Source organism: Symsagittifera roscoffensis, chromosome 4, assembly GCF_963678635.1.
Source record: "Symsagittifera roscoffensis chromosome 4, txSymRosc1.1, whole genome shotgun sequence".
NCBI lineage: Eukaryota > Metazoa > Xenacoelomorpha > Acoela > Convolutidae > Symsagittifera > Symsagittifera roscoffensis.
In genome coordinates this window covers 53,075,729-53,100,529 of record NC_087065.1, presented here as the reverse complement: position 1 = coordinate 53,100,529, position 24,801 = coordinate 53,075,729, and the positions used below count along the sequence as shown (strand labels likewise).

At 37.4% G+C, this 24,801-nt stretch overlaps 1 protein-coding gene and 1 long non-coding RNA gene across 2 annotated transcripts; one reads left to right on the top strand and one right to left on the bottom strand.

Annotated features, from left to right (window-relative positions):
* The first annotated feature begins 1,476 nt into the window (after nt 1–1,476).
* LOC134843990 (dnaJ homolog subfamily A member 3, mitochondrial-like) lies at nt 1,477–19,075 on the top strand. Its single transcript, XM_063860417.1, has 4 exons — nt 1,477–1,653; nt 1,812–1,885; nt 12,257–12,826; nt 18,449–19,075. Exons 1-4 carry the CDS (start codon nt 1,485–1,487, stop codon nt 19,037–19,039), a joined length of 1,404 nt encoding a protein of 467 aa, XP_063716487.1. The 5' UTR covers nt 1,477–1,484; the 3' UTR covers nt 19,040–19,075.
* On the bottom strand, nt 19,006–24,454 carry LOC134843991 (uncharacterized). The gene is made up of 2 exons (XR_010162660.1): nt 24,181–24,454; nt 19,006–19,284 (listed from the first exon to the last, which is right to left on the bottom strand). It is a non-coding gene; the product is annotated as an uncharacterized LOC134843991 (long non-coding RNA).
* Nucleotides 24,455–24,801: the final 347 nt, after the last annotated feature.

Below are 24,801 nucleotides of genomic sequence, written 5' to 3'. Positions count from 1 at the left end.
TTTAAATTTCAGTTGTTTTCTAATTATTTCTCATACCATGCAAAGCTTCAAATAGAAAACAAATATTCCTTTTGTAAAATAGATAAACTTGAGTGTTTGGAATGGATAAAACGTATAAACCGGGAACCTAGCTTTGAGGTGTGGGTTACCAGTAGGACACGGTTTTATTTTGGAAACGTTAATTCTGTTTTTGTTCTCTTCAAATGGTAAATCGCCTGAAACCTCTTCCTAAATTTGCTCATTTGACGGAAGTGTTTGTCTTGCTTCAAATTTTATCTTCAAAAAAAGATCATTTGAGACAAATGTATGGAATTTTTGGTAGATATATTTTTCTACACATCTTTTATTGATTCAGTGGCTTTCGCTTTTTTTTGGCTAGCTTGCCAAATTTTGATTATGATGTAACTGAATCCTCGTTGGTCCTACTACTGGGAGACTAATTGTGGGGAGGAACTTCGTATTCAAGGTGTGCTTTTTCTTGTTTTCCTCGAAAAACAGGGGAGAACCTAAAATCGTCGGATAGTCCAGTGATATATCATATCATAGAGCTTGCAGTCGTAATTAGAACGCCACATAACAATTTTCTTAAGAAGTTATCAGTGTAGAGAAAGAGTTTGAAATTTTTTGATTTTTGGTCTAGTTTCGAGCGATAAAGGAGCGTGCAGGCCTAGCAAACGGAAATAGGACGAAAAAACTTTGGTTTTACTCTAGGAATATTGGTTTTTGAAGCTTTTTTAAGCGCTTTTTTGACAACTAAAAATCCTATTAAAACCAAAAAAAAGATCGGCAAAAAGTGTCATGGCTTTTTTTGTTTTGATTCAGTATGTTATAAATTATGTGTATTGTACTCTTACTATAGAGTTAACATGTTTTCTAGGCTTTCATTCAGATCAGCTCCTTGCCGAATGAACTAAAATTTTTAAAACTTGAAATTTGAACAAAATTTTGTTTTTTGATTTTTTAGCAGTCGGAATTTTCTGTACTACTTGCACAGCAAGGGGCTATCCTTGGTTATATTTGTATTTTAATTTTACGTATCTTGAATTTTCTTACGATTTAATTTGATACGACTCATTGAGCTACAGGATAAACTAGCTAGTTGCAGAAAAGCTGGTTTCGTTGTTAACTCTTTCAATGTATGACATGTGGTTTTGGTGTTTTCTTGTGTTTTTTTTGTTGATTTCATCATTAAATTCTGTCTATGCTTGTAGTTTGACAATTGATTACCCTGCTGATTTTAAAGGCAGTAAAGGTAGATGAACAAATACAAATAGCAGAAAAAGACAATAAATTTCAGGTAACTTAACTGAATTTCTTGATAATTGTAGTGCTTTACGGTTATTTAATTAGTTATAGAAATCAAGATTAAATAGATTCTGTTTTTTTTTATGTTTCCTTGAGCTCCTTAGCAGTTTTCCAGCTGTCTGATGGGTATGTTGGATGGCAATAGCATGTTGATTCTTTTTTTCCAGATCGTTTCGTGTATGAGTTTGGCATGTCAGTGTTTGCTGCGAGGTCATCGTTTGTATGGTAATCCCCTGTCGCGTGTCATTCAGCGGAGGAAAATCAGTCTGTCCAGACACCTGTTGCAAATCGACTACTACAATGTGCTGGGTGTGAACAGAAGTTCATCTGAGAAAGATATCAAAAAGGAAGGGGATCTCTTTAAATATTCTACCCTATTTCAAAAGGGAGCATTCCATTCTAGATACCAAATTCGCATATGCTGAACCGTTGAATTAGTCCTTTGTAGGGTTTGATCATTTTGAGTAGGCACCATAGGGGGGATATTTAAAGAGGTTCCCAAAAGGCGTACTACGACCTGGCCAAAAAGTACCATCCAGATGTGAACAAATCTGCAGACGCTGCAAAAAAATTCTCACAGGTCAGTTGAAGTCTCCGGGTGTTTGCTATATACGCGCCACAAGTACCACTTCGCCTCTGCGTTGACGCTTGTTTCGAGTGAATTTATGTGTTACCGAATGTATTTGGCGTGAGTTGGGTTAAACGAATTCACAAATGCCACTAAAACTTCAGATTTTCAGACGCTAAAAAGATTTTAATTCTTTTTTTTTTCATTCGTGTTGAAGCTTGTAACAATTTTAGTGAATATTATTCTACAGTTTGATGTCCCTACGGTCAACAAGAATTAATGCTTTTTTTAAAATCCTAAAACGACAAAATATTACTGAAATTGTCAATGGTAGAAAAAGTTTCAAAATTTTGACTTTTTTTAGACCGATAAAATTTATTTCCCGAGCTCCCCCAAAATACTAAAAAGTCCGTTTTGGCCTAAAATTTTCGCCCCTCAGGCAAAATTTTGAAAAACAGGTCAAAAAAAGTTATTAGGTTTTTTTTGGAAAATTTTACCAAAAAATTGCGTTTTTTCGGCGCGCGCTCATACCTTAAAATTAGTATATATATATATTGGCGCCAAAGGTGCTATTAAAAAATTGTTATGGTTCGTTAGCTAAAAATGGATATCTCAAAATAGTTGAGAAGGGGACCTTTTGGGTCGGCAGGGGGTCGAATCCCTGGGGGGGGTCCGCTCTCCCCCCTATTCACTGTTTCTCTTATGCTCCTATTTTCCTATTTTTTTGTGAACCTGTATTTTTTTGCGAAATTGTTTCTGGTAAGAAATTATCTGACTATCGTGTGTCCCCTTTATCCGCATAGTTCATGCAGCAAGTTAATTTCTGGAAAACTCATCCCTTTTTACCGCTTTGGTTTTTGCGGTTTCTTTCATTCCTAATGGTGTAGGAAACTGTACTTTAAAATCTTTGCAATATCCAAGTTTGTTTTAGTTTTTTTTTGCTGTAAAGGTTTTTTGGGCTTGGATGTGTTCGTTTTTTTTCTGCTATATTGCCTTAGTAGCATCGTGTTGCCTCGTTTCAAGCGTGTAATTAGGGATTCAAATAAAAGAATTATGTGTTGATAGATAAAATAATGTAATTTACGCATTTCGCTCTCTTTATTGCAACTTCACTGATTTTTTAAAAATCCGAATCAAGGCCAATGTGTCTTTAATATGATGCCACATTTCACCCCCTGTGCGCCTAATCTCCGTAAATCAAAAATATGAAGTCGAATATTTGAATTTAACGAGAGAATTTATCGGCAAATTTCTCGTCCTTTCGGTCGGGTATAACTTCAATAACTTCAATAATATTCGTCACCAATTCACAGCTTTAATAACAAATTGGCGCAAGCTAGCCACAAGAACCGGTCGGTAATGTCCTTGAGACAAATTGCTCTTTTTTAGCGGTCAGCCTTAGTCAAGGCTGAACCGAATTAGAATAAAAAACAGTTAAAATAGGATATAACCCCTTTTTCAGTATATTAATACATGGGCAGGTGGGGGACTCGAACCTACGTCAACTGTTATGTTACGTTACTTTGTCTTAGTCCGCTTGGCCAACTGTGCCTATGGCTGTTACATTTTGGTTCAATTTTATGCCTTTATACTCTCGCACATTTGCGTTTATATTTGCGCTGCAACATCCTCCACCCCTAAACAAGGAAGAACGGGAGCGAGCTTTACGGTCGGACGGGTCAGTTCGCTCGTAACGGTCTTTATGTCGGCGGATCTCGCGCATCCGTCCTTGCCATAGTGCAGTTTTAGGATACGTGCGAGTGGATAATGTCCACGTGGAGTGTCAGGCTCTATGACCCAAACCAAGTCGCCGGCTTTCAACTTAACTTCTGACTGGTTGTGCCACTTTGCCCTCCTATTGAGGGAAGGAACGAATTCCTGCATCCACCGTGTCCATATTGCGTTAGCGTATGATTGCGCTCTGGCGAAACGCTTCTTATGGTCGAAGTTTTCTTCGAAACTTAGCGGCGGAAAACTCGCTGCGTGTTGACCAAGGATAAAATGATTCGGGGTCAACGCCTCTAGATCTAGCGGATCGGAACTAACGGCTGTTATCGGTCTAGCGTTGAGTGATTGCTCAACAAGGCACAGCGTGGTTCTTAGCACCTCCTCAGTTACTCTTCTGTTGCCTAAGATGTCATACAAAACGCGCTTGACACTCCGAACTAATCGCTCCCAGGAGCCACCATGGTGCGGTGCGCTGGGTGGATTGAATTTCCACTTGATCCCTTTTTGAACAAAAACAGCGGGTGCGAGCTTGTTCCAACTCTCAATGCAAGCTAAGAGCTCTTTCTGAGCGCCAACAAAGTTCGTTCCGTTGTCGGACATGATGGTAGTCGGAGTACCGCGACGTGCAATAAACCTCTCTACGCCCATCACACAAGAGCTTGTGTCGAGCGAGGGGACCACTTCAACATGCACCGCTCTAGTGGTGAGACAGGTGAACAAAAAACCCCACCTCTTTTCCGTACTTCTCCGGATTGGAACTAGGAACGGTCCAAAGTAGTCGACACCTGTGTTAGTGAAAGGAGGTTGCTTGTAACCCAGCCTTTCAATGGGCAGATCAGCCATAATATGAGTTACTGTTTGCGCTTTGCGTTTTCGGCAAGCAACGCAAGTATTTTCAATGTTTCGCAGCAACCATCGCAAATTAACACTACGTACTTCAAGTTAACCACCGCACGCATGTAATCCAAGCCTTGATGGAAATTCCTAACGTGCAAGAACTGAACCAATAACCGAACAACCGCATGACGTGCATCAAGTATAATCGGATGCTTGCTATCGAAATCGGAATAAACCAAGCGGCTGATGCGCCCAGTCGAGCGAAGGATGCCAGCTGGTCCAATGAACGGCGAATACTTGGCGATCCGACTATTCCTCGTGATAACTTTACCGGATCTTAGTAGTTTTAGCTCACTAGGGAATGTCTCACCCTGGGACAGGTAAATGAGCTTCTGTTCAGCAATATCCATTTCAGACGGGTCTTTAATTTCTAATATACTCGACCGGAAATGTTTATGGGATGGCAACTATCTTAACAAAAATGCTACTGCGCGTTTGTATTTTACAATTGAATTGAATCTCTCCCATTTTCCGAAGGGAAGATTTTTTTCTGTCAAAACATCGACGACGAATATTGACGAGTTTTCCAGACAAATGTCGATATCACATGATGGTCCTTTGAGTCTTATTTTATCAATAACCCTTGTATCGGGCTTGAACGGCCTATCAGTTGTTCTCAATATACTAGGGCCATTAACCCAGCTGCTTTTCTTGAGGGCTTCCGAAGAAATCCCTCGTGTACCGGTATCAGCTGGGTTATCACCGCTAAGTATGTGATGCCACTGATCAGTGGTGTAGACTCCAGAATCTCACCAGTGCGATTACCAACAAAAACGGGTAGTTTACTACAAGAGTGAAGCCACTGGAGAACAGTGGTACTATCTGTCCACATGAAAATATCCGTAACTTTGAAAGTGAGACCTTTCAAAATTTCTTCTTTTAAGCGGGTTGCAAAAAGAGCCGCTTGAAGCTCTAACTTTGGAATAGAAAGCGCTTTTATAGGCGCGACGCGGGCTTTGCCAAACACAAAGGCTAATTCGGTCTGATGGGAGCTAACAAGTCGCGCACGAAGGAAAGCGACGGCACAGAAAACATCCTGCGAACTATCACCGAACATGTGAAGTTCTATTCGGTCGAAAGGTTCAGTGAAATAGCTGCGAGGTATTGTCAGAGAACCTAACAAATGAAGACCTGAGTGCCACTCAAGGAATTGCTTTTTGATTTCCTCTGGCAGATCATCGTCCCATTTTTGACCGCTGATTCGCCAGATATCTTTTAATAGAAGGCGAGCCTTCACGGTATACGGAGCCACTAACCCAATTGGATCAAAAACAGAGGAAACAAAACTCAACACGGTACGCTGAGTGATTGCTTTGTCTAGTGGACGATCAACCCCTCTAATAACGACTAAGGTATCTTTTACGTGATCCCACTTGAGACCGAGAACATGCGACGACTGGTCTGGACTCGCACAAATATCTTTAACAGAGAAATTGGACTCACGGTTGTCCGGATCAAGAGCGGTTGTTACGTCGGGCACGTTGCTGACAAATTTTGTCAGACAAAACCCACCTGGTTTAAGCAATGAGATTAAATCCCTACCTATTTTCAAGGCGTCATCCCTGTTTTGAAAAGAATCCAGATAATCATCCATATAAAATTTCTGGACAACAGCCGAAGCAGCTTCGGGGTACTCAGCTTGATTATCCGATGCAGTCTTCTGCAAAGCAAAATTCGCACAAGTCGGCGAGTCACGAGCACCAAAAATGTGACGCGTATATTGGTGAACTACCACACTTGATGCGGGGTCCTCCCGCCACAAAAAACGAAGAGAAGGTTGATCTTCTTCACGGACTCCAACCTGTAAAAACATCGCTTCAATGTCAGCTGAAACGGCGTATTTATGCTGACGGAATCTTAAAAGTACAAATATGAGGTTTTGAAGGAGATCCGGGCTAACCAACAGAGATTTGTTTAAGGAAGCGCCATGACACTTCGATGCCCCATTGAGGACTCGGCGCACCTTACCGGGTTTATTCGGGTTCAACACCGGGTGATGCGGGAGATACCACTCACGATCGGCTCGTGATTTGGGATCGTGTGCCTTAACGGTTATGACATATCCTTTTTGTATATCTTCTCTAATTGTTTCGGCGTATTTTTCACGGAGCGACGGATCCTTATCTAGCCTCTTTTCCAAAGACTTTAATTGAGCTAAGGAGGAAAAATAGTTATTCGGTAAAGTACTTTCCTTATCGTTCCAAAGCATTGGTACAATGTACCTCTCACCATCGTGAAAGGTGTCATTTTTCAAAACGGACAAAGCGCGTTTGTCGGTGGCGGAACGGGCATCTACCTGCTTGAAGGCTCCATATGACTCCAACTCATACCAAGTTTTAATTTGGTCCGCAAGAGACATGTCTTCGACAACACACTCAAAGCAAGACGAGTTCGACTTAAAGGACGGCGGTAACGGACCACTTAAAACCCAACCTATCGGAAGGCGTACGGCGCACGGTGAAATAGAGTCCTCCCCCAGAAGGTACTCAACGGGTCTTATGGCATGGTAGAAATCCTGTCCAATAATTATTTCGACGTCCTCATAGTTATAATGTATAGGTTTGATCGGAGCCAACTGCGGGTATTTTTCCTGTAATTCAGGAATGCTTATGCTATCCGATCCAATACGAATATGATCCTTAACATAAGCTCGAAAAGAAAACGAAAATTCACTATTATTCGTTTCGGCGGAAACTTGAAAACTTACTTGATGAGTTTTCATCACGCTCGTGGAATTGAATCCACTTATGGTGAGGTTAACGGGAGTGCCAACCAAATGGAGGCCTTTTGCGAGATCGGCGGATACCCATGAGTGCGTGGAAGCACTATCGCAAAGAGCTAGGGCATTAGTAATTGTCGCATCCGAAGAGACGGCGAGTGATGCAACTGGCAGGAGGCCTTTAGTTGACTCCTGGCTATGAATATCGCCGACGGCAGCGTTAGTCGATACATGTTTAGTGTTTGCGTTACCTGACGCCGGGGAACTTTTAGTATCCTTAGGAGGAACAATTTTCTCAGCTCCATGCAAGAGCCCGTTGTGCGTGCTTTCACAATCTGGCTTGGGGCACTTTCTGGCCCTGCTACAATTACGAAAATTGTGATTGCTCTGTAAACACGCAAAGCAAAGTTTCTGTTCTGCTACATGTTTCGCTCGCTGCGTAGCGGTTTTCTCTTTGAATACGGCGCAATTCCAAAGAGCGTGTTGACCTTTACATACAGAACATGGAGGGAACTTTGGTTTTTCCTTAGTCTTATCACTAACCTTTGCATTACTAGCAAACACTTTCGTACCTACTTTTTGCTTCACTGGTTCTTCAGACTTAACCTTAAAATTAATTGTTTTTAGCCTCTCATGACCCTCCGCTTTTTCTTTAAGCCATTCGTTGAAATCTAGCAGAGTTGGTCGATGCCACTGGCGTCTTACGGTTTGCATTGACCATGCTTCCTTAAGGTTTGGTGGAAGCTTACTCACAGCCCGATTCAGTAAGTTAACACTTTTCAGGTCATCGTTAAAAGATAAAGACTTGAATACGGCAACAAGTCCAGAAATTGTAGAGGAAACGCTAATTACATTTTCCGAGTTATGCATTTTCAGCGGCGGAAAATTACTCAATTTATCTAGATGAGCCCCTACTACAGCATGCGGCTGCCCGAACTTTCTTTGAAGAGTTGCTAATGCGTCTTTATATAGCACTCCGCTATAGCTTTACTCAGCGATTGCGGATTTTGCTTTACCCACTACGAGCGTTTTCAGATAGGTAAGCTTTTCATCGTCACTGAGTATGGCTGAATCGACCGTCGATATGAACTGCCCAAACCACTCATGCCAATTAAGTGGGTTGCCATCGAACTGGGTCAGCTTCCACTCAGGGAGATGATCTTTTCGGCTGTGCATGAGTATATTAACCAACTCTCGTGTCGAAATTGGACGCTCGACGTCTGCACCAGGTGAATCACCGGGAGTTGGCTCTGTGTAACTCGAAGAGTTACCGTGACAATCAGGAACGAACGGTTGATTAGCATGTGAAGAGATTTCAGGCTGTGCAAAGAACACAGTCCCTCCACTTGTATAAGGAACAAAATTATTCGTAGGAACAATCGGAGTTACTGCGGAAAAAACAGTTGTCGAAGGAACGTAGTGTTGTTGAGCTGACATTAAAGGGGCAGCAACAGCTGGTCTCCACAAATTACTATAAGGATTATAGTGGTCACTTGAAAAGTTATAACTACTAGCGGGAACACCCATATGTTGTTGTGATGGGATTACAGGTGCTCGGTAGCCAGCTACTACTGATCCTGTAGTGTGATGATTTAAAGAAACCTGATTAACTGCTGTTGATGCAGGAACGAACGGTGCTACACCAGAAGGAACTTCTGCAGATGTTGGTGGAGCAAAATAGTTTTCAGAAGTTACCGGGACTACTGAACCTGTGTTTGGATTGCCTAGCACCGGATGAGTGGACAGAAAAGTTTGCTTAGGCAAATTATTAGAAACAGGTTGAATGACCTGCTGTAACCCTACTGGATTGTTAACGGAAACCTGCGATCGAACCAAATTCGACAAATTATGTTGTTGTCCGTGAATGTGGTTACTGTAATACAATCCCGGATCACTAGAAGCTGCCTGGCCATTATTCACTCCTGTAAAACTTGATGAGACCAAGTAATTTGTTGATGCAGGATAAGTTGCCTCAGGAGCTGTTGAACGAACGTGCTGCTCTTGATTGGGAACTACCACAGCATCAGGATGATTGTGGTCGACAGATTCGACCGAGTGACGCGTATGATCCTTTTCGTCTATTGTTAGTTGTGGAGAGATTCGAGTTAAACCACTTTCCTCAGCATTCTCGCTGATTTCCGACTACTCATCTTCTATTTCAAGCCCTTTCAACTCAATTTCTGCCAGTTTTTTCCTGTGTACTTCAGCCAATTCTTCCAACTCTAAACTGCTTTGTTGTTCTAAAACATATTGTTTCATCTTGTTTTGCTGCTCTTTCAGTCTTAATGATACCTTTGCCTGCCTCTCAAGTTCCTCTTGTTGTTTCTTTAAAATCATTAAGTCGCGCTTTTTCTCAAAAAGTGTTTTCGACGGAGCGGCGGTATAACGACTAGATTTCTGAGAACCCGATTGATGATCCCGAAGCTGCTTCGGCTGTTGTCGCCATTTTGGTGCTCGTGATTTATATCGGCTGATATAATGTCGTTCGTGATTGCTATCGACTGGAATCGAACAACGCTGTCCTCACTCGTCTGTTTATGAAATTTGAGCACTTTGTATTGTGGGGGGGAGGGGGGGGGGGGGGGGGAGGGAATGGAATTTCTCTATGTTCGCTGACAGAGAATTCTGGGAAGAGATTCGTATTCGTTTACCTTCGTCAAATAAAGTCACCGGGATGCCATCAAACGCAGTCAATTTTATCCCCTGTTCACTGAGTTCTCTGCTATTTGACTCGAATATTAATCGTATCTCTTGTGTTGCTGGACCGACTTCGTGACTCCCCTCGTTAATAGATTAACGGTCCCTTGTGGGGCGCCAAAATGTGCGCCTAATCTCCGTAAATCAAAAATATGAAGTCGAATATTTGAATTTAACGAGAGAATTTATCGGCAAATTTCTCGTCCTTTCGGTCGGGTATAACTTCAATAACTTCAATAATATTCGTCACCAATTCACAGCTTTAATAAGAAATTGGCGCAAGCTAGCCACAAGAACCGGTCGGTAATGTCCTTGAGACAAATTGCTCTTTTTTAGCGGTCAGCCTTAATCAAGGCTGAACCGAATTAGAATATAAAAACAGTTAAAATAGGATATAACCCCCTTTTTCAGTATATTAATACATGGGCAGGTGGGGGACTCGAACCTACGTCAACTGTTATGTTACGTTACTTTGTCTTAGTCCGCTTGGCCAACTGTGCTTATGGTTGTTACATTTTGGTTCAATTTTATGCCTTTATACTCTCGCACATTTGCGTTTATATTTGCGGTTCAACACCCCCGTACAACCGTAACTTAAGGTATCCTAAATCTATCTATCTATACTATATTTAAGTGCGTGTGACACGTATCTTGACATGTTTCAGCGTTTTATTGCAACAGTTAAGGGCATAACGTATCGATGCGTGGTTAGGCTATATCGTATATTGCATTGCTTAAGGTTTTTTTTTTTCAATTTTCCAGTTTGAATCTGATGTTTGTTCCACCGAGTTAAAAGTTAACAACACAATAGTAGGATGCTGCCAGAGTTCCCCCAGGGTTGCGAATTTGGTCTCCAAAATGAATGCCCAAATCTTTTTAGTGTACGAGATACGACGATTTTTATGTTTTTTTTTTCAAAATTTTTCAGTAAGCTCAATTTACGAATTAATTTAGAAAATTTGAATTTTTCAACCCTGTAGTTGGGTGCTGTCAGATTACTCTCAAGGATTGCGAATCTTGCCTGCAAATATGACTTCTCACATTCTGTAGTTTTCGAGATATGACGTGTTTAATGATTTCTTTTGAATTTTTCAGAAAGCTTAGATTTTAAAAACTTGAAATCCGTTATCTTGTAGTTGGGCACTACGAGAGAACCCGCAGAAGTTTCAAGATCCAAATCTTGCGTTCAAGTGCGACTGCTAAAATGCTATTGGTTATCTAGATATGACGTTTTTTGGGAGTTTTCAAAAAAAAATTACAGAAAACAAAATTTTATTTCAAAATTTTATTCATTTTTCAAACTTTAAAATTCCCAATCCCTAAGTTGCAAGCTGTCAAAGTTTGCTTCAGATATGACTACTTAAATCTTTTAAGTTTTCGAGATATGACGTTTTTTAAGATTCTTCAAAAAATTTTCAGCAAAGTTAAATTTAAAGTTTTTTTTTCAATTTTTAATTTAAATTTGAAACCCCCTTCCTTGTAATGGGGGCTGTCAGTGATGTTTCAGTGGTTGAAAAATTTGCCTCAAACTTGGCTGCTCAAATCTTTGTAGTTTTCGAGATAAGGCATATTCGATTTTTTGTTTCAAAAATTTTTCAGAAAACTTGAATTTTTTTTTTTTCAAGTTTTGAATTATCCAAGCCTTTATTTAGGTGCTGTCGGAACACTCCAGAGGGTTGCAAATCTCGCCTTCACCTTTATGAAGTCTTTGATTTTTCGAGATGCGACATTTTTATGGCTTTTTTCAAAACTTAAATTTTAAATTTTTCTCGAAGTTTGAAATTCCTAACATGTTGTTTGGTACTTTGAGAGTACTCTCAGGAGTTACAAGTTTAGCATCAAACGCAACTGCTCAAATGCTTTTTGTTTCTAAGATGTGTCGTTTTTATGTCATTTTGAAATTTTTCAAAGAGTTAAAAATGAAAATTTATTGGTTTTTTCAAAATTTGAATTAAAACAACTCATAGAAAAAATCTTTGCAAAATTTGAAATAACGAGCCCTGTTTTTGGGTGCTGTCAGAATACACTTAAAGATTGCAGATCTTTTTTTCATTATTTGTCGCTTTTTTCATGAATTCGAAGCACCGGAGGTGAATTACACGCTAGTCTTGCGGAAAAACTAACCCAACGCCCGGTTTAGTACTTATAGTTTTTGCAATTGGACATTCTTTAACCTTTTATTTAATGTTTTTGTTATTTCGCTCAAATAAAAGTTTTTGGCGCAACTTAAAGGTCAAGAAACATATCATTTCTTTTTCCATACCCGTTAGTCATATCATGTTGCTTGTCGAGGTTTGACCAAATTTTCTTCACATATTAACAAAAATTATATTCTATTGTAGATTTCGGAAGCGTATGAAGTGCTTAGTGACTCAAACAAACGCAGACAGTTTGATTCTTATGGATCCACGAGGTCTTCGGGTTCTTCCTATGGACCATCTGCATCAAAATCAGGCTTCAAGACATCCACTCGCGGTCCCATCGACCAAAATTACTCTTGGAGTTACACTTCATCAATGGATCCTGAAGAGTTATTTCGCTCTGTATTTGGAAATTTTGGCTCTGCCAGGGCTTCTGGTAGCTCAATTTTTGACTCGATTATAAATGCAATGTACAACGAACCAAAACACTATCAACTCACTGTTGATTTTCTGGAAGCAGTCCAAGGAGTCACGAAGAGTTTCCAGATTGACGAGGCGGCTTCATGTAGTACATGCGGAGGTAGAGGAGCCGTTGCTTCTGGACGCAGTTGTAGTACATGTAATGGATCCGGGCAGATTTTGAGACGATTTGGCGGGATGCAAGTGCACAGCACCTGCTCTAAATGCGGTGGTTCCGGAGGTGAAGTCTCTGGTTGTCCTACTTGTAATGGTCAGGGATACACTAATATACAGCGGAATGTTGACATTAAGGTGCGCCAAAAATAGGTCTTTAACAAATAAGAAATTGGTGATTCTTATAGAAGCATCATTGTCCTTCTTCTACAATGCTCATTTAAAGCTTCTATGATTTAAGTAAGAGTTGTAATATAGGAAGTATAGCAAGTTATTGCTTTTTTTCATTAGTGATTAGGCGAAAAATTGAGTTTGGCTGTTTCTTGGTTTATTTTTTGTTCGAAGTTGAGAGAAAAATATATCGATTAATTTTTGCTAAAATTTTCATGCCGAAATTCGCACTTATATAGCTTAAAATTTGGCATCACTGACCACTTAGAAGAAACTTTTTATTTCTTACGCTGAATTGTTTTTACCCCGAGAAATCATTCCATCTGTCATCAATTATAAAGATATCGAAATTCAGCGACTGTTAAATTCTAGTATTTCATTTTTCAAGCGAAGCGGCAAGTTATAGGTGTCAACATTTTTCCCCACACTGAGTCGAAAATTTTAGCTCTGCCAGGGCTTCTAGTAGCTCAATTTTTGACTCGATTATAATTGCAATGTGGCACTTTGGTATTTTTCTCATTGGTGGTACTTTAGTATTTTTTTAACGATAGGCTATTTAACAGCATCTGTTTTGGCTTTATTGATGGCTAGTGTTAGTTTATTTCCGAGCGATTGTGGTGTAGAAGATAGGACGTGAAACTCCTAGTCTCCAGGTCGGAGGGTTTGATTCCAGTACACAGGAAAAAATTTTACTTTTAAAGATTTGTTTTTACCTTTTTTCTCGTTTTACTTTATTTTTGGCTTTTTAGAGCTATTTCTTGCTTCGCCTGTGTTAAATATGAAAATGCTTCAAAATTCTGTTTGTTTGGCTGTCTTGCTGTCTAAAAATTACCTTTATGTACCGCTTTGTATGTAACAACTATATAGCGCGCCTGGATGCTGTGTACGAGGTACTTGCAAGTTCTTACCGTTAGTTCTCTATTTGCCGATCACTTTTGGTCAATTTTTCTATTTATTGTGTATCGGCTTTGATTCTATCGGCTTATTTATCTAATGTTTTTTTTCTAATAATTCCCGTTTTTTTTCAGTCGAGATTTTTTAAAACTCTGATGCTAAAATTTTGATAACGCAAAATCAAATTTGATATCTCAAGTTTTTAAAACTAAATGCTAAAAATGTTCTTTTTGATTTTCTCAAAAGTTTATGAATATCAAAAATAGTTTTTGATATTCATAAACTTTTTAATGAATATAGCTGATTGTTCAAGTAAAGGATTTTATGAGTTTTTGCGCGCCTTATTCGAATTTTTTCATCATTTTTTTTAAGTTAACTAATATTTTATTACCCAAGCAAGGGTTTTGCATTCGGGTACTAGATATTTTTCCCGTAATCAACTGTGAGCATAGGAATCATCATTTTATCTCTTAGACATGCTCAGTTTCTTGAAAATTCAAATTAAACTACTACATTTTGAGTATTAATTAGATAAAGCCCATTTCAGGTTGCAATTATTTTTTAAAAGTTTCTCAATTTTCTTTTGGGCTCGTGGTTTTCGCCCTAGTTTCTGTCGATTCATTTAAACGCCATTTTTTATCTGGCAAGGTTTCTATTGGCTTACTTTCTAAAGCATTTGTTTTTTTTTTTCAATTTAATTAGTTTTTTTTCTACTATAACTCAAAGTTGAGTAATTTGTAAATTACCAAGTCTGATTTTGGGCAATTTTTTTTTCGTTTCATTTTAAAATATTTCAACAGCTTTAATTTATGCTGTTTCGGCTCAGTTAACTTATGTTGCATAACTTTGAGGGCACATATATTCGCATGCGATTATGTGTTTCAGATTGGATGGGTCGTAAAAAGTTTTAAAACTTGACAAAACTTTTTATGACAACAGTATTATGTGCGGCGCAAACATGTTTTGACCCAGTTTTTGTTGCCGTTCCTTAGTTAATTTTCAATTTTTTTTCAGGCTGTTTATAAAATTTTCTTAATACAACCATGAAGTTTTTGTATCTTTTTCAAGTTTTCAAGTTATTTTTCCAAGTAATTTTTTCAACTTTGTTTTTTAGTTTTTTTCTGCACCACAAGGGTTGCGAAGCTCCGCTTCGCCTACTTGTCTTGATTTTTTGCGTTCTAGTTTTTAGTGCTTGGAATGATTACTGTTCTTAACGATAGATTGAAATTTAGCAAGTATAAAATGATCTAATATCAGTGTTAGCTTCTGCAATTTTTTTGACAAGTTTTTTTGCATGAAAACATTTTTTTGTATATAGTTGATTGTTCATTCTGTATATATTTTATCATACATTTCATTTCCAGTTTCACTTTTTTGTAGTAGTAGTTCACTAATCTGCTTTCTATGTATATTTCATTGATTTTGATCAAAAAACTTTTTCAAAATGCAAAACTACTCAAGTTACCGATTTCAGTTAAGGTCTTGGTGATTTTTTGTTCTCAGGAAAAAGTCTTAAAATGCTCTAATAACTACAGATGTGCATCCATACATATTGATGCATTTATGTATGCTTTTGTTGAGTTCAATTGAATTTCATATGCTGGAAGTGACATAAATATCACTTCAAATACGAACGTGGAACTGACGCAAAAAAAAACGTGAACGATTTCTAGTTTCGAAAGTGGAATTTAATTTATAGGTTTCCAGCGGAATAAAAACTTTACTTGTTGATCCAGTTTTCTCAAGTTGGGTTAGAATTATCAGAAAAGCGCCAATCATGAATCGTTTTAGAAATTCACAGAGCTTAAAGGGTATCTTTTTTTTGAACTTCGAAAGTTGAGATTTTTTCAGCACAGTCAATTTTTTTTCATGTTTACATGCGTTCCTTGCTCTTTTCCAATCTTCGATTGGCCATGTTCTGGTGTTTATTTTCCCAATATCTTCTTTGTTTGAGACCGGCGTTTTTTTTCATTTTGTAGATATGTTGAAATCTCTTAGACGTAATTTAGCTTGTCTTCTCCAAAATATATAAATTTTGCATATTTAGATATTTACGACTGATTTGAACGAAAACGAAAATCATCCATGCGAATAAGATTGAACTTTGTTTGTATAGTTTTCTTTGGATATCTTCTTGCTGAAAAGTTGAAAATTAAATGCGAAACTCTCTACAATATGTTTTTCTCTACAATTCACGTGTTTTTCTCTACAATTCACGTGATTTTCTGAATAGTAAGTGGTGCGAAGTTTGCTTCGTCGTTGTGTTTAAGGTAAATAATGTGTTTATGAATGTGGAATCCTGTTGTCAATGTAAATAAGGACACTAAAATGTAAGTCAGGTTGAGTGGAGTGTCATACTGAAACTATCTCGACGATGGTTAACTAAGCTGGTCAGCTATCGCTATCTTACAAGAGCTCACCTTGTAAATTGCAGCGCGCGTGCGATTTGAACCCGCAGTCATATGATTGCTGGGCACCATCACTACCGATGCGCCACATTGCCAAAAATTTTCAAAAATTAATGCCAAGTGCGGATGAACAGCTAAAATTTCATTGAAGAAAGGCACCTTAAATATTTTTGCTTTTGCCGTAGGCAAGCGTTATGAAATCGGCACATGGTCTTTTTGCATGTAAATATGTTGTCTGTTACAAAATCATAATTTAATGTAAATTCAAATTCCACGTTTTCTATGGCGCTTTTGGCCTTCGAATTGGAACCCGGTTAGGACGGTTTCGTTTTGTAAACTTGATTGGAGGTCGTATTTGTGCCATTCACGGAGAGTTGTTTATGCCTGTTGAGTCCGCCACTTGAAGGCGGCACTTCTGGAGCTACATCAGCTTAATCGCCTCATATTGCTTCCTGAAGAAGGCGAAAGTAGAGTTTATGCGTTTGTGTGCATCGGACTAGATGTAAAACTTCCATTTTCAAATTTTCTTCGGTCACTTTTTTTTATAACACACGTTTTTGTTTTAACTGTTGTCTACCGAGACATTTTGGCTTAGTTGCCGCGCGATAAATTTCGCTTATTCGTTACTAAAATGTCATTGCCATTCTTTCAAAATTTTCAGAATGTTGTTTTTTGAAGATTTGCTAGTATGGCGGAATTTTTTTCTGCTTATCATCTGAACTGCCTCTTTCTACAAGGTTTCAATCGTCTTAGTATGAAACGTGCGTAAGCGCGGGATAATATAAATTTATTTCATTATAAATTAAATTTGAAGATTCAAAAGCAAAATAATGACTGGTTTTGTTGCTATAATTTCTTTCGATTTGTTAGCTTTGCTTTCAACTCATCGACTCAATTGCTTCATAAACGTTTTTTTGTCCTCTGCGAGTTTTCCTTTGGCACAAATATAGGAGAAGTTTGGTATAATAGTTTCTACGCGTCGTTTTTTTTCAATGTATGCGGCTTGTTTGTTTGTACAATCTCAATTAAATTTCTGTGTGACTTGGTCACTATTTAGAGATTCAGAATAGCATTGGGCTATATTCACGTTCAACGGGCAATAAATGCTGCTATTTATTGTCTTTTTTGGCTAAATTGTTGTCTTTTTTAAAGGCTGATTTTGGTCTTTTGTTTATCCTTGTACTTCTGCTGTTTTTCCTGAAAAAGTTGCAAATTTCGTTTACGCTCAAATTGGATTTTTTGCGGTTTGCCTTTTTTTCAAGGTTGTGTTAATTTTGGTTAAAAGGAAGACAAGCTCCCTTATGGAACAGCAAGAGTGTAAAGGTCACGAAATACGTAAACCACTTCTTGTTTGGAAACTTTTTAAACTCTTGTAAATTCCCAGCGGAACAAAAAACTAACCGTTGATCCAGTTTTCTCAAATTAAAGTAATTTTGTAAAAAAAAAAGTGGTCAATCATCAATTGTTTTGGAAGTTCGAAGAGCTTTAAAGGCATTCTCCGAAATTCGAAAGTTGAATTTTTAATTTAAAATGCAGTATTTTTTTCTGTTTTGTTGCGTTCGTTGACAGTTTTCCAACTGTTTATTGACTATGTTTTCCTTTAGAACTGTTCACAGGACTCTTATCTCCTCTGGGGCCTTGGAACCTAAAGGACATGCTTTCTAACAGACTTACTTTGAGCGTCCTTGTTTAAATAACCGTTCTTATCGAGTTTTATTTATGAAAGTTGTAGATAAATTAATCTTTTTCGAAAGGTTTATTCGCTTTAAAAGGTTCAGGCTTATGTTGTTTGCCTAACTTTTGCATCGTTAGTAAAGTGAAAATAGGTTTTCTTGTTTAAGTGGAATTTGAGGCGAGAGACTTATGAAGTTCGAGTTTAAATTTTTGTTCGTTCCACCGGGACCGTTTTTTTGACTAAAAACGGCCCCGGTTTAAACCCGTTTTTTAAACCCGTTTTTTTGACTTTGTGACTATCGTCTCATGTTTGGCTAGCGATTGTCATGGTCTATTTGTGATGTATCGTTACAGGCGCAAAGCTCTGCTTCGTCCCTACAAAAAATATTTAAACTTTTTTGTCAACTCTTTTTGTGATATTCTATTTACGAGTTGGAAAAGACTGCCTGTCAATTTTTATGGCCGATTTAATATAATCTAATAAACTTCAATTAATGCGTTTTGAATTAATTTATTTAAATGCTTGTGAAATTTTTAGATTTTTACTTTTCTTTCTGCTACAGTAGTATCTCCTCTTAGAACATACCCTTCATTTTGATAAACGACATTTTAGGTGCCACCGGGTATCGAGGACGGTCATGTGATGAGACTCCAACAGGGGAACCAGGAGTACCACGTGACTATTAGAATCGCTCCCAGTGCCATTTTCGCTCGGGATGGCTCGGATGTGAGAAGCAAGCTGCAGATCAGCATACCGCAGGCAGTTCTGGGTGGACATGTCACGACGCAGGGTCTCTATCGACATCTCAAAGTGATCATTCCGAGAGGCTCCTCATCTCACCAAACTATCAGGATGAAAGGCGAGGGAATCAAGAGACAAAACTCTTACGGCAAAGGCGATCACCTGATAGAACTAGTCGTTAAATCGCCCAGTCGGGTTTCATCCAATCAGAGAGCGATTTTAGAGGTGTTTGCAAAAGAGGACCCAGACTATAGTGGCGAAGTAGAAGGCATCAATTTTGAAAAATCGTCACGAAGTAGTTCAAATAGAAGTGACTTCAATGCAGAAAATGTTTCAGACGAAGATTTGATATCGAGGTTACAGAAAATTGTTAAGGCCAACAACCCGGTGAAACGAATTTACGAAGAAATGATTGCTGTGATTAGAGATGTTTTTGAATTTTTATTTTCTCGCAAAAAATGAAATTTACAAGTCAAAATATAATTTGAGTATTGCAAATTGACAGTTTAGAGGCAGGTCAAAATTCAAACACACTTTGACTTGGAGAAGGAGAAGATGGATTGGTTGCACAGTTGAATTCTCTTGCCCCTGCCCCCCACCAGTGCTCTTTGATCACGTGCTGACTCTTCTGGCTGCACCCCCATGTTTACTTCGCCGCCATTGTGCAGTGGTACACTCGAGTAAAAGGGTACTAGTAGAATAGACTTCTAAAAAAGCATGAAAAGTTTTGGTTAAGGGAGCACTGGACGGAAGTTTATACCTGGATTTCAAATGACTTCGTTTTGAGAAGCAATGTCATTATTTCTAGTAGTTTTTTTCATGATAGATCTTTTTTGTAAGAATTTGACCCGAAAGTTCTGGAAAAAAAACATCTTAGAAACCAGAGACATCTCTTCGATTGTGCTTGGTTTTTCATTAATCAAAATCGAGATTAACGGCGCGTATTTATTGCTTTTTAGTGTAATTAAGCCTGAAGAATGAAGGATTCAAAACTGTTAAAATGCTGTTCTGTACTTTCTGTACTATACAACTGGGTACTATACTTTTTTTCAAATTATTCTTTTATAACTTTTTTGGCTTGATAGGTGTCATTTTTGATTCTGTCAGTTAGATCACGTTATTTTTGTGTTTGACTTTCTGTTCCAATTTCTGGTCATAAAACATAAAAAGAGAACGTCAATGAAAGGTTTCAATGGAAATCTTGATATAAATGTTTTTCCCCGGCTTCTATTCTCACTTTTGATTCGGCTTAAAGTTTTATACGTAAATCGACGATGATATATCACAATAGGTGGTTTTTGTTATACTTCAAACAGTATTTATTTTTTTTCAAAAGCCAAATTTTTTCGCAAAAGAATTAAATTTTGAATTTTTGAGTAACATTTCATCTGGCAGAAAAATGTATTCACTAAATCTATCTTGATAGCATGTACAATTGATTGAAAATTAAATAACTATATTATGCGTTATAGTTCTCAAATTCAATACATGCACTGTACTCAAAATTATCACCTGTTGTCTTATATCACCAAATCGAATTAGGGTAGGGGGCCTTGAGGGGCACCATACATAAATTTTAGACCATTAAATTTATACCCAAATTCTTAGGAAAGTGCCGCTTAAAGAGCTCCAAATAAAATACAATGTTTAATGCTTAAAAGTTAAAGCAACTAATTTATCATATTTTTTTCAACTGAAAAAAATTCAAGTTTCAACAAGTTATCTGCTTAACTTTGTCTGCTTAATTTTTATCAGCTCAATTGCCATATCACCAGATTTGCTAGTACAATGAGCCTTTTCCAAAGCAGTTGAAAGAGTTTTTGATTATTTTCTGTAATCTGTAAAGTTACAAACTCTGACTTAGCATAATTTTTTGTTCGACTTGAAAGATTTGTTAGGACTAAATTGTTTCTGCTTACGTTTTATCGGCTTAGTGACCTAATTTTGTCTCCGTTTAAAGCCAACTAGTTTTTTTAAATCATTTTGTGTTTCCATTAAGGGAAGGATGTAAAAAGCTCAAAGTTTTTCGATGACAACATTTCTTTGTTTGCGGCTCAACGGGTGTTTAACTAATCGATTCGGGGTAGATGCCTCCCGATAAATATTTTGATTTTGAATACATATTCAACATCGGCGGTTGTGTTGCTGTTCATAATTTCCTCAAATTGAACGCATTCGAAGATTTGATTTTTTTGACATTTTTCTGTTGTTTTATTTTACTTAATTGTTTCAATGTTTGGATCAAGCGTACAATCTCCCCAACTCCCCTAAGTGACCTACCGTAGAATGCCCTCCGGTACTACTATGATAGAGTGGTCCCTTTAAAATAACCAGGTACCTTGCGAATAAGTTACATAGGTCTCTGAAATGTTTAGCAATTATGATTTTGCCATTCAGAAAGATGTCGCAGTATATTTTCAAATAAATTTTCTTTGTTTCGTAAAACCTCCCCTCTTAACATATTAAGGTAGTAAATTGGAAAAAAAAAATGCCAAAACTGAATTTTGATGACAAATAAGCCAATCCAAGTATGGTTTTTAAACCGTAAAATAAGTTGAAGCGAGCATATTTCTTGATATAAAAACTATAGTAGTTTTATTTTTTTTATCTGAAAGGTTTCTGACTCAACATGTTTCGCCTGATTTTTGAAATGAATAATTTATAAACAAACTAGTTTTCAAAATTATAAAATTCGAAATGCATGCGGGACCTGGCTATCATAGTTGCTTTTTCGAGGGACCACTCTATCATAGTAGTACCTGTCCTCGCCAAGCATGTATAAATTCTGAAATTTAATTCTGTATAAAGTATGCATTTCATACAAACGCGTAAATACAATTGGTTTGTACATTTTTTATCCGGGATTGCATTTGTATGCTATTAATTACACAAATTAATGTTTCAATTCTATTTTCTTTAGTAATACGATTAATTTTGAACGAATCTAGGCTAAACTTAAAGTTAGCTTATGAAAAATCCATTTTTTTCTCCGCCTTAAATCATTTTTTTTTGGGGGGGGATTGTACGGTTAATTCCCATTTGTTTCTTTCTGCTAGCTTGCATTTTTTGTTTGTTTAGTGTTGCAAGTGGTGCGAAGCCCTGTTTCGCTGGTGCGAAGCTCCGTTTCGCCTTTGATAACTATAACGATAAGGACTGGTCTTTTTGTTTTTGTTCTGTTAAATTTTTCCTATTCTGTTCTGGGTTTGTTTCTAATACTCGGAGGTCAATTATTTAAGGTTAACTAAACTATGGTTATTTTTAAATAGCTCATCTTGCTAATAGGAGCTCTTTCAATTCGTTCCCGCTGTCATATGATTGCTGATACCATAAATACTGATGCGCCGCAACGCTCAGTGTTTTCTAAATTTTTGAACCATTGCTATTCAAGCTGAAGGTATTTCGTCCGGTTCGGGTTGCAGAATTGCAGTGCTCTTAATAAAAGTTCGTTTCATAGTTGTTTTAAGTGCTGTAGTCATATTTTGGGAAAAAAGATCTACTCGTTTTGGTCTCGCTGTTATTTTTGCTGCGTTCAAAAACATGTTTTGAAGTTTTTATGTGAACATATATCATTTATTGAATAAATGCTAAAAAACGGTATAATCGATTGTCAGGGCGAAGTATTTAGCATTTTGTTTTGACGTTTTTGACATTCCGATTGTCAGTGCGAAGTATTTATTTCGATTGTCAGTGAAAACTATTTACCATTTCAATTGTCTGGGCAAAGTATTTACCAATTGAGTTTTGACGTTTTTGAAATTTTTCTTCTAAAGAATAATTATAACTATGGATTACATCATATTAGAGATTCAAATCGCTAAGTTTTTTCTAACGACGTTTTTTTGAAATCGCAAAGAAAAGCAGTGCGTAATTGAAACAGATATCATACTGATGTGTTTATTTTAAATGCAATTTTTCAATGGCTGCGCCAAGTGATTTTTTGATCTTAGAGTGTTGATGAACGAAATGAAATGTGACGTATCTAGTCTTTTAATTTATTAAATGTTCCTTCGAAAAACAAATGGTTTGACGTCAGTTTTTGTTCTTCTGGCTGTTTGGCTTTGAACTGCGATCTCCAGTAGAACAATTGCTCTTGTTTGATTTTGATCTGCGATACCCAGTAGAGCAAGTGGAAATGGAACAACAAATGTGCTTAACTTTTAGTTTCGAAGAAACGATTCGAATCTCAGTATTGAGCTAACGATTCATCTAGTGATTATTTATTTTCGGTTAAGCATAGGGTTTAAGACTGCTACTTTTTCCGGGCTAGCAGACGAGCTAATTGCCAAATTTCAGCTATTGTAAAGGTCAATTGCGTTTGTAAAATCGATATTTTTTAGTAAATTTTGAAAAAACGCTGCGATATATATTTGAAATTCGCGTTATTAAGACTAAAAAGTATGCAATTAAAAGTGTTGAGACTTTATTGCCTCACTTGCTTTATTTTGATTCTCTGATAACAACAGTGAGTGTGCGATAAAAAACCATTCAACCAAAAAAGTTCACAACGATGAAAATAGTTTGTTGATGTTGTTATCTGAGTTAGAAGTTTCACAGCAAACAATTTACTCGAACTCAGATAATATAAGCAAACAATTTTCATCGTTGTGAATTTTTTTATTTTTTTGCATACTTGTGCTTTGTAATTTATTATTTGCTGCTTACTCTGTCTTTTTTTTGGAAGGATTTTTGTGAAAAGACAATAATGTAAACTGCGATTTGCCCAGTAGCGTGCCGAGAGGGAGATGGGGGGTTCGACCCCCTCCCCCCCTCAATTCTGGTTGCCAAAATTTTCCAAAGGGTCTCCCCTTTGGTTTAATTTTATAACATCCATTTTTTGCTTAACAACCTCAAAATTTTCGCCAATATGACTAATTTTGAGAGGGGAGCGCGCGCCAAAAAAAAACTCAATTTTTTGGTCAAAATTTTCTAAAAAGTGCCTAAAAACGCCTTTTTTGGCCCTGTTTTTTGAAAAGCTTGCCTGCGGTGCTGTAAATTTCGGAATATTTTCGGAGAGCTCAGAAAATCAAACTGGTCGATCTAAAAAAGGTCCGGAAGTTTTGTCGCAACATTTTTCAAAGTTTTTCAAAAATCCGCACCCCTCCCTAGAAAAATTTCTGCGCTCGTCTCTGGATTTCTCTAAAATCATGATTTCTAACCAGTGGCGTGTACAGGAATTTTTGAGGCGGGTTTGAATTTTCTATTAAAAAAAAATTGTCGACTTTTTAGATTGCCTATTTGATTTTCCTCAGGCAATCTTCGAAAAAAAACAGGCTGCAAATTTTTTGACCAAAAAATAGTTACGCTTTCAAACTTTTTGACCAAAAAATTGCAATTTTTGGGCGTGCGCCTACCCTCAAATTTAGTGCATATTGGCTCCAAAAGTTCGGGCTGGTGAGTTGGCAAAAGATCTTGAGGTTTCGGGGCTTGATCTTCGTCGAATTTTTGGTTATAGTAGTTTAATCCGTTCTAAGTTTTAATTTGCCATATATTTTGTTTTTTTTTCATGAATTTTTTTTGTTACGCGATGTGAAAATTCGCATAGTTTTCAGATTTGCTACTAGTCTGAAAAGAATGAAAATTGTTTTAATAAGGTGTCTACATACTTGAGAGTCGGTGTCCAGATTTTCCATATTTGCGAAAGGAGACGCATTTAGTAGAGTCAATGACATAGCGACAGTAATTAAAATCTGAACGATGGCAACTTGAAAAGTCATTTTTTCTAGTCTAGTTTTCTCTCAGAAGGTCTTAAGATGGTCACAGTTAAATTTGCAAATAAGTCAACCGAGTCCTTTATTTGGGAGGCAATCACAGATCCAATTTAGATATGTTTACCCAAAATCTGGTAAAGAGGCGATACAATAAATTTCACTGCCCTATCATTCCTCCCTCAAGAACTTTGAAGATCGACATCATCGCGATTAGCTGGGATTGAATATATTGCAGGGAAAGATAAGAGATGTACATAAACATCAATATTGGATCTTTTGTTGCCTTTTTCACTAAATTAGACAATATTATCCCTCTGTTTGGGATTTAACTAATAGGTCTTGTGTTGTGTATGTGATTCAAATCGGATATTACCTGGCAGGTCTATAAAACCCTGAAACAATGATTTATTGAACAGCTGTTTTTCCCTTTATGTAAATTTATTCCCCTTCGAGTAAATCAATGTTCTATATCTAGGAAAAGTAATTCGAAATTAATCAAAAACAACAAAAGTCTTG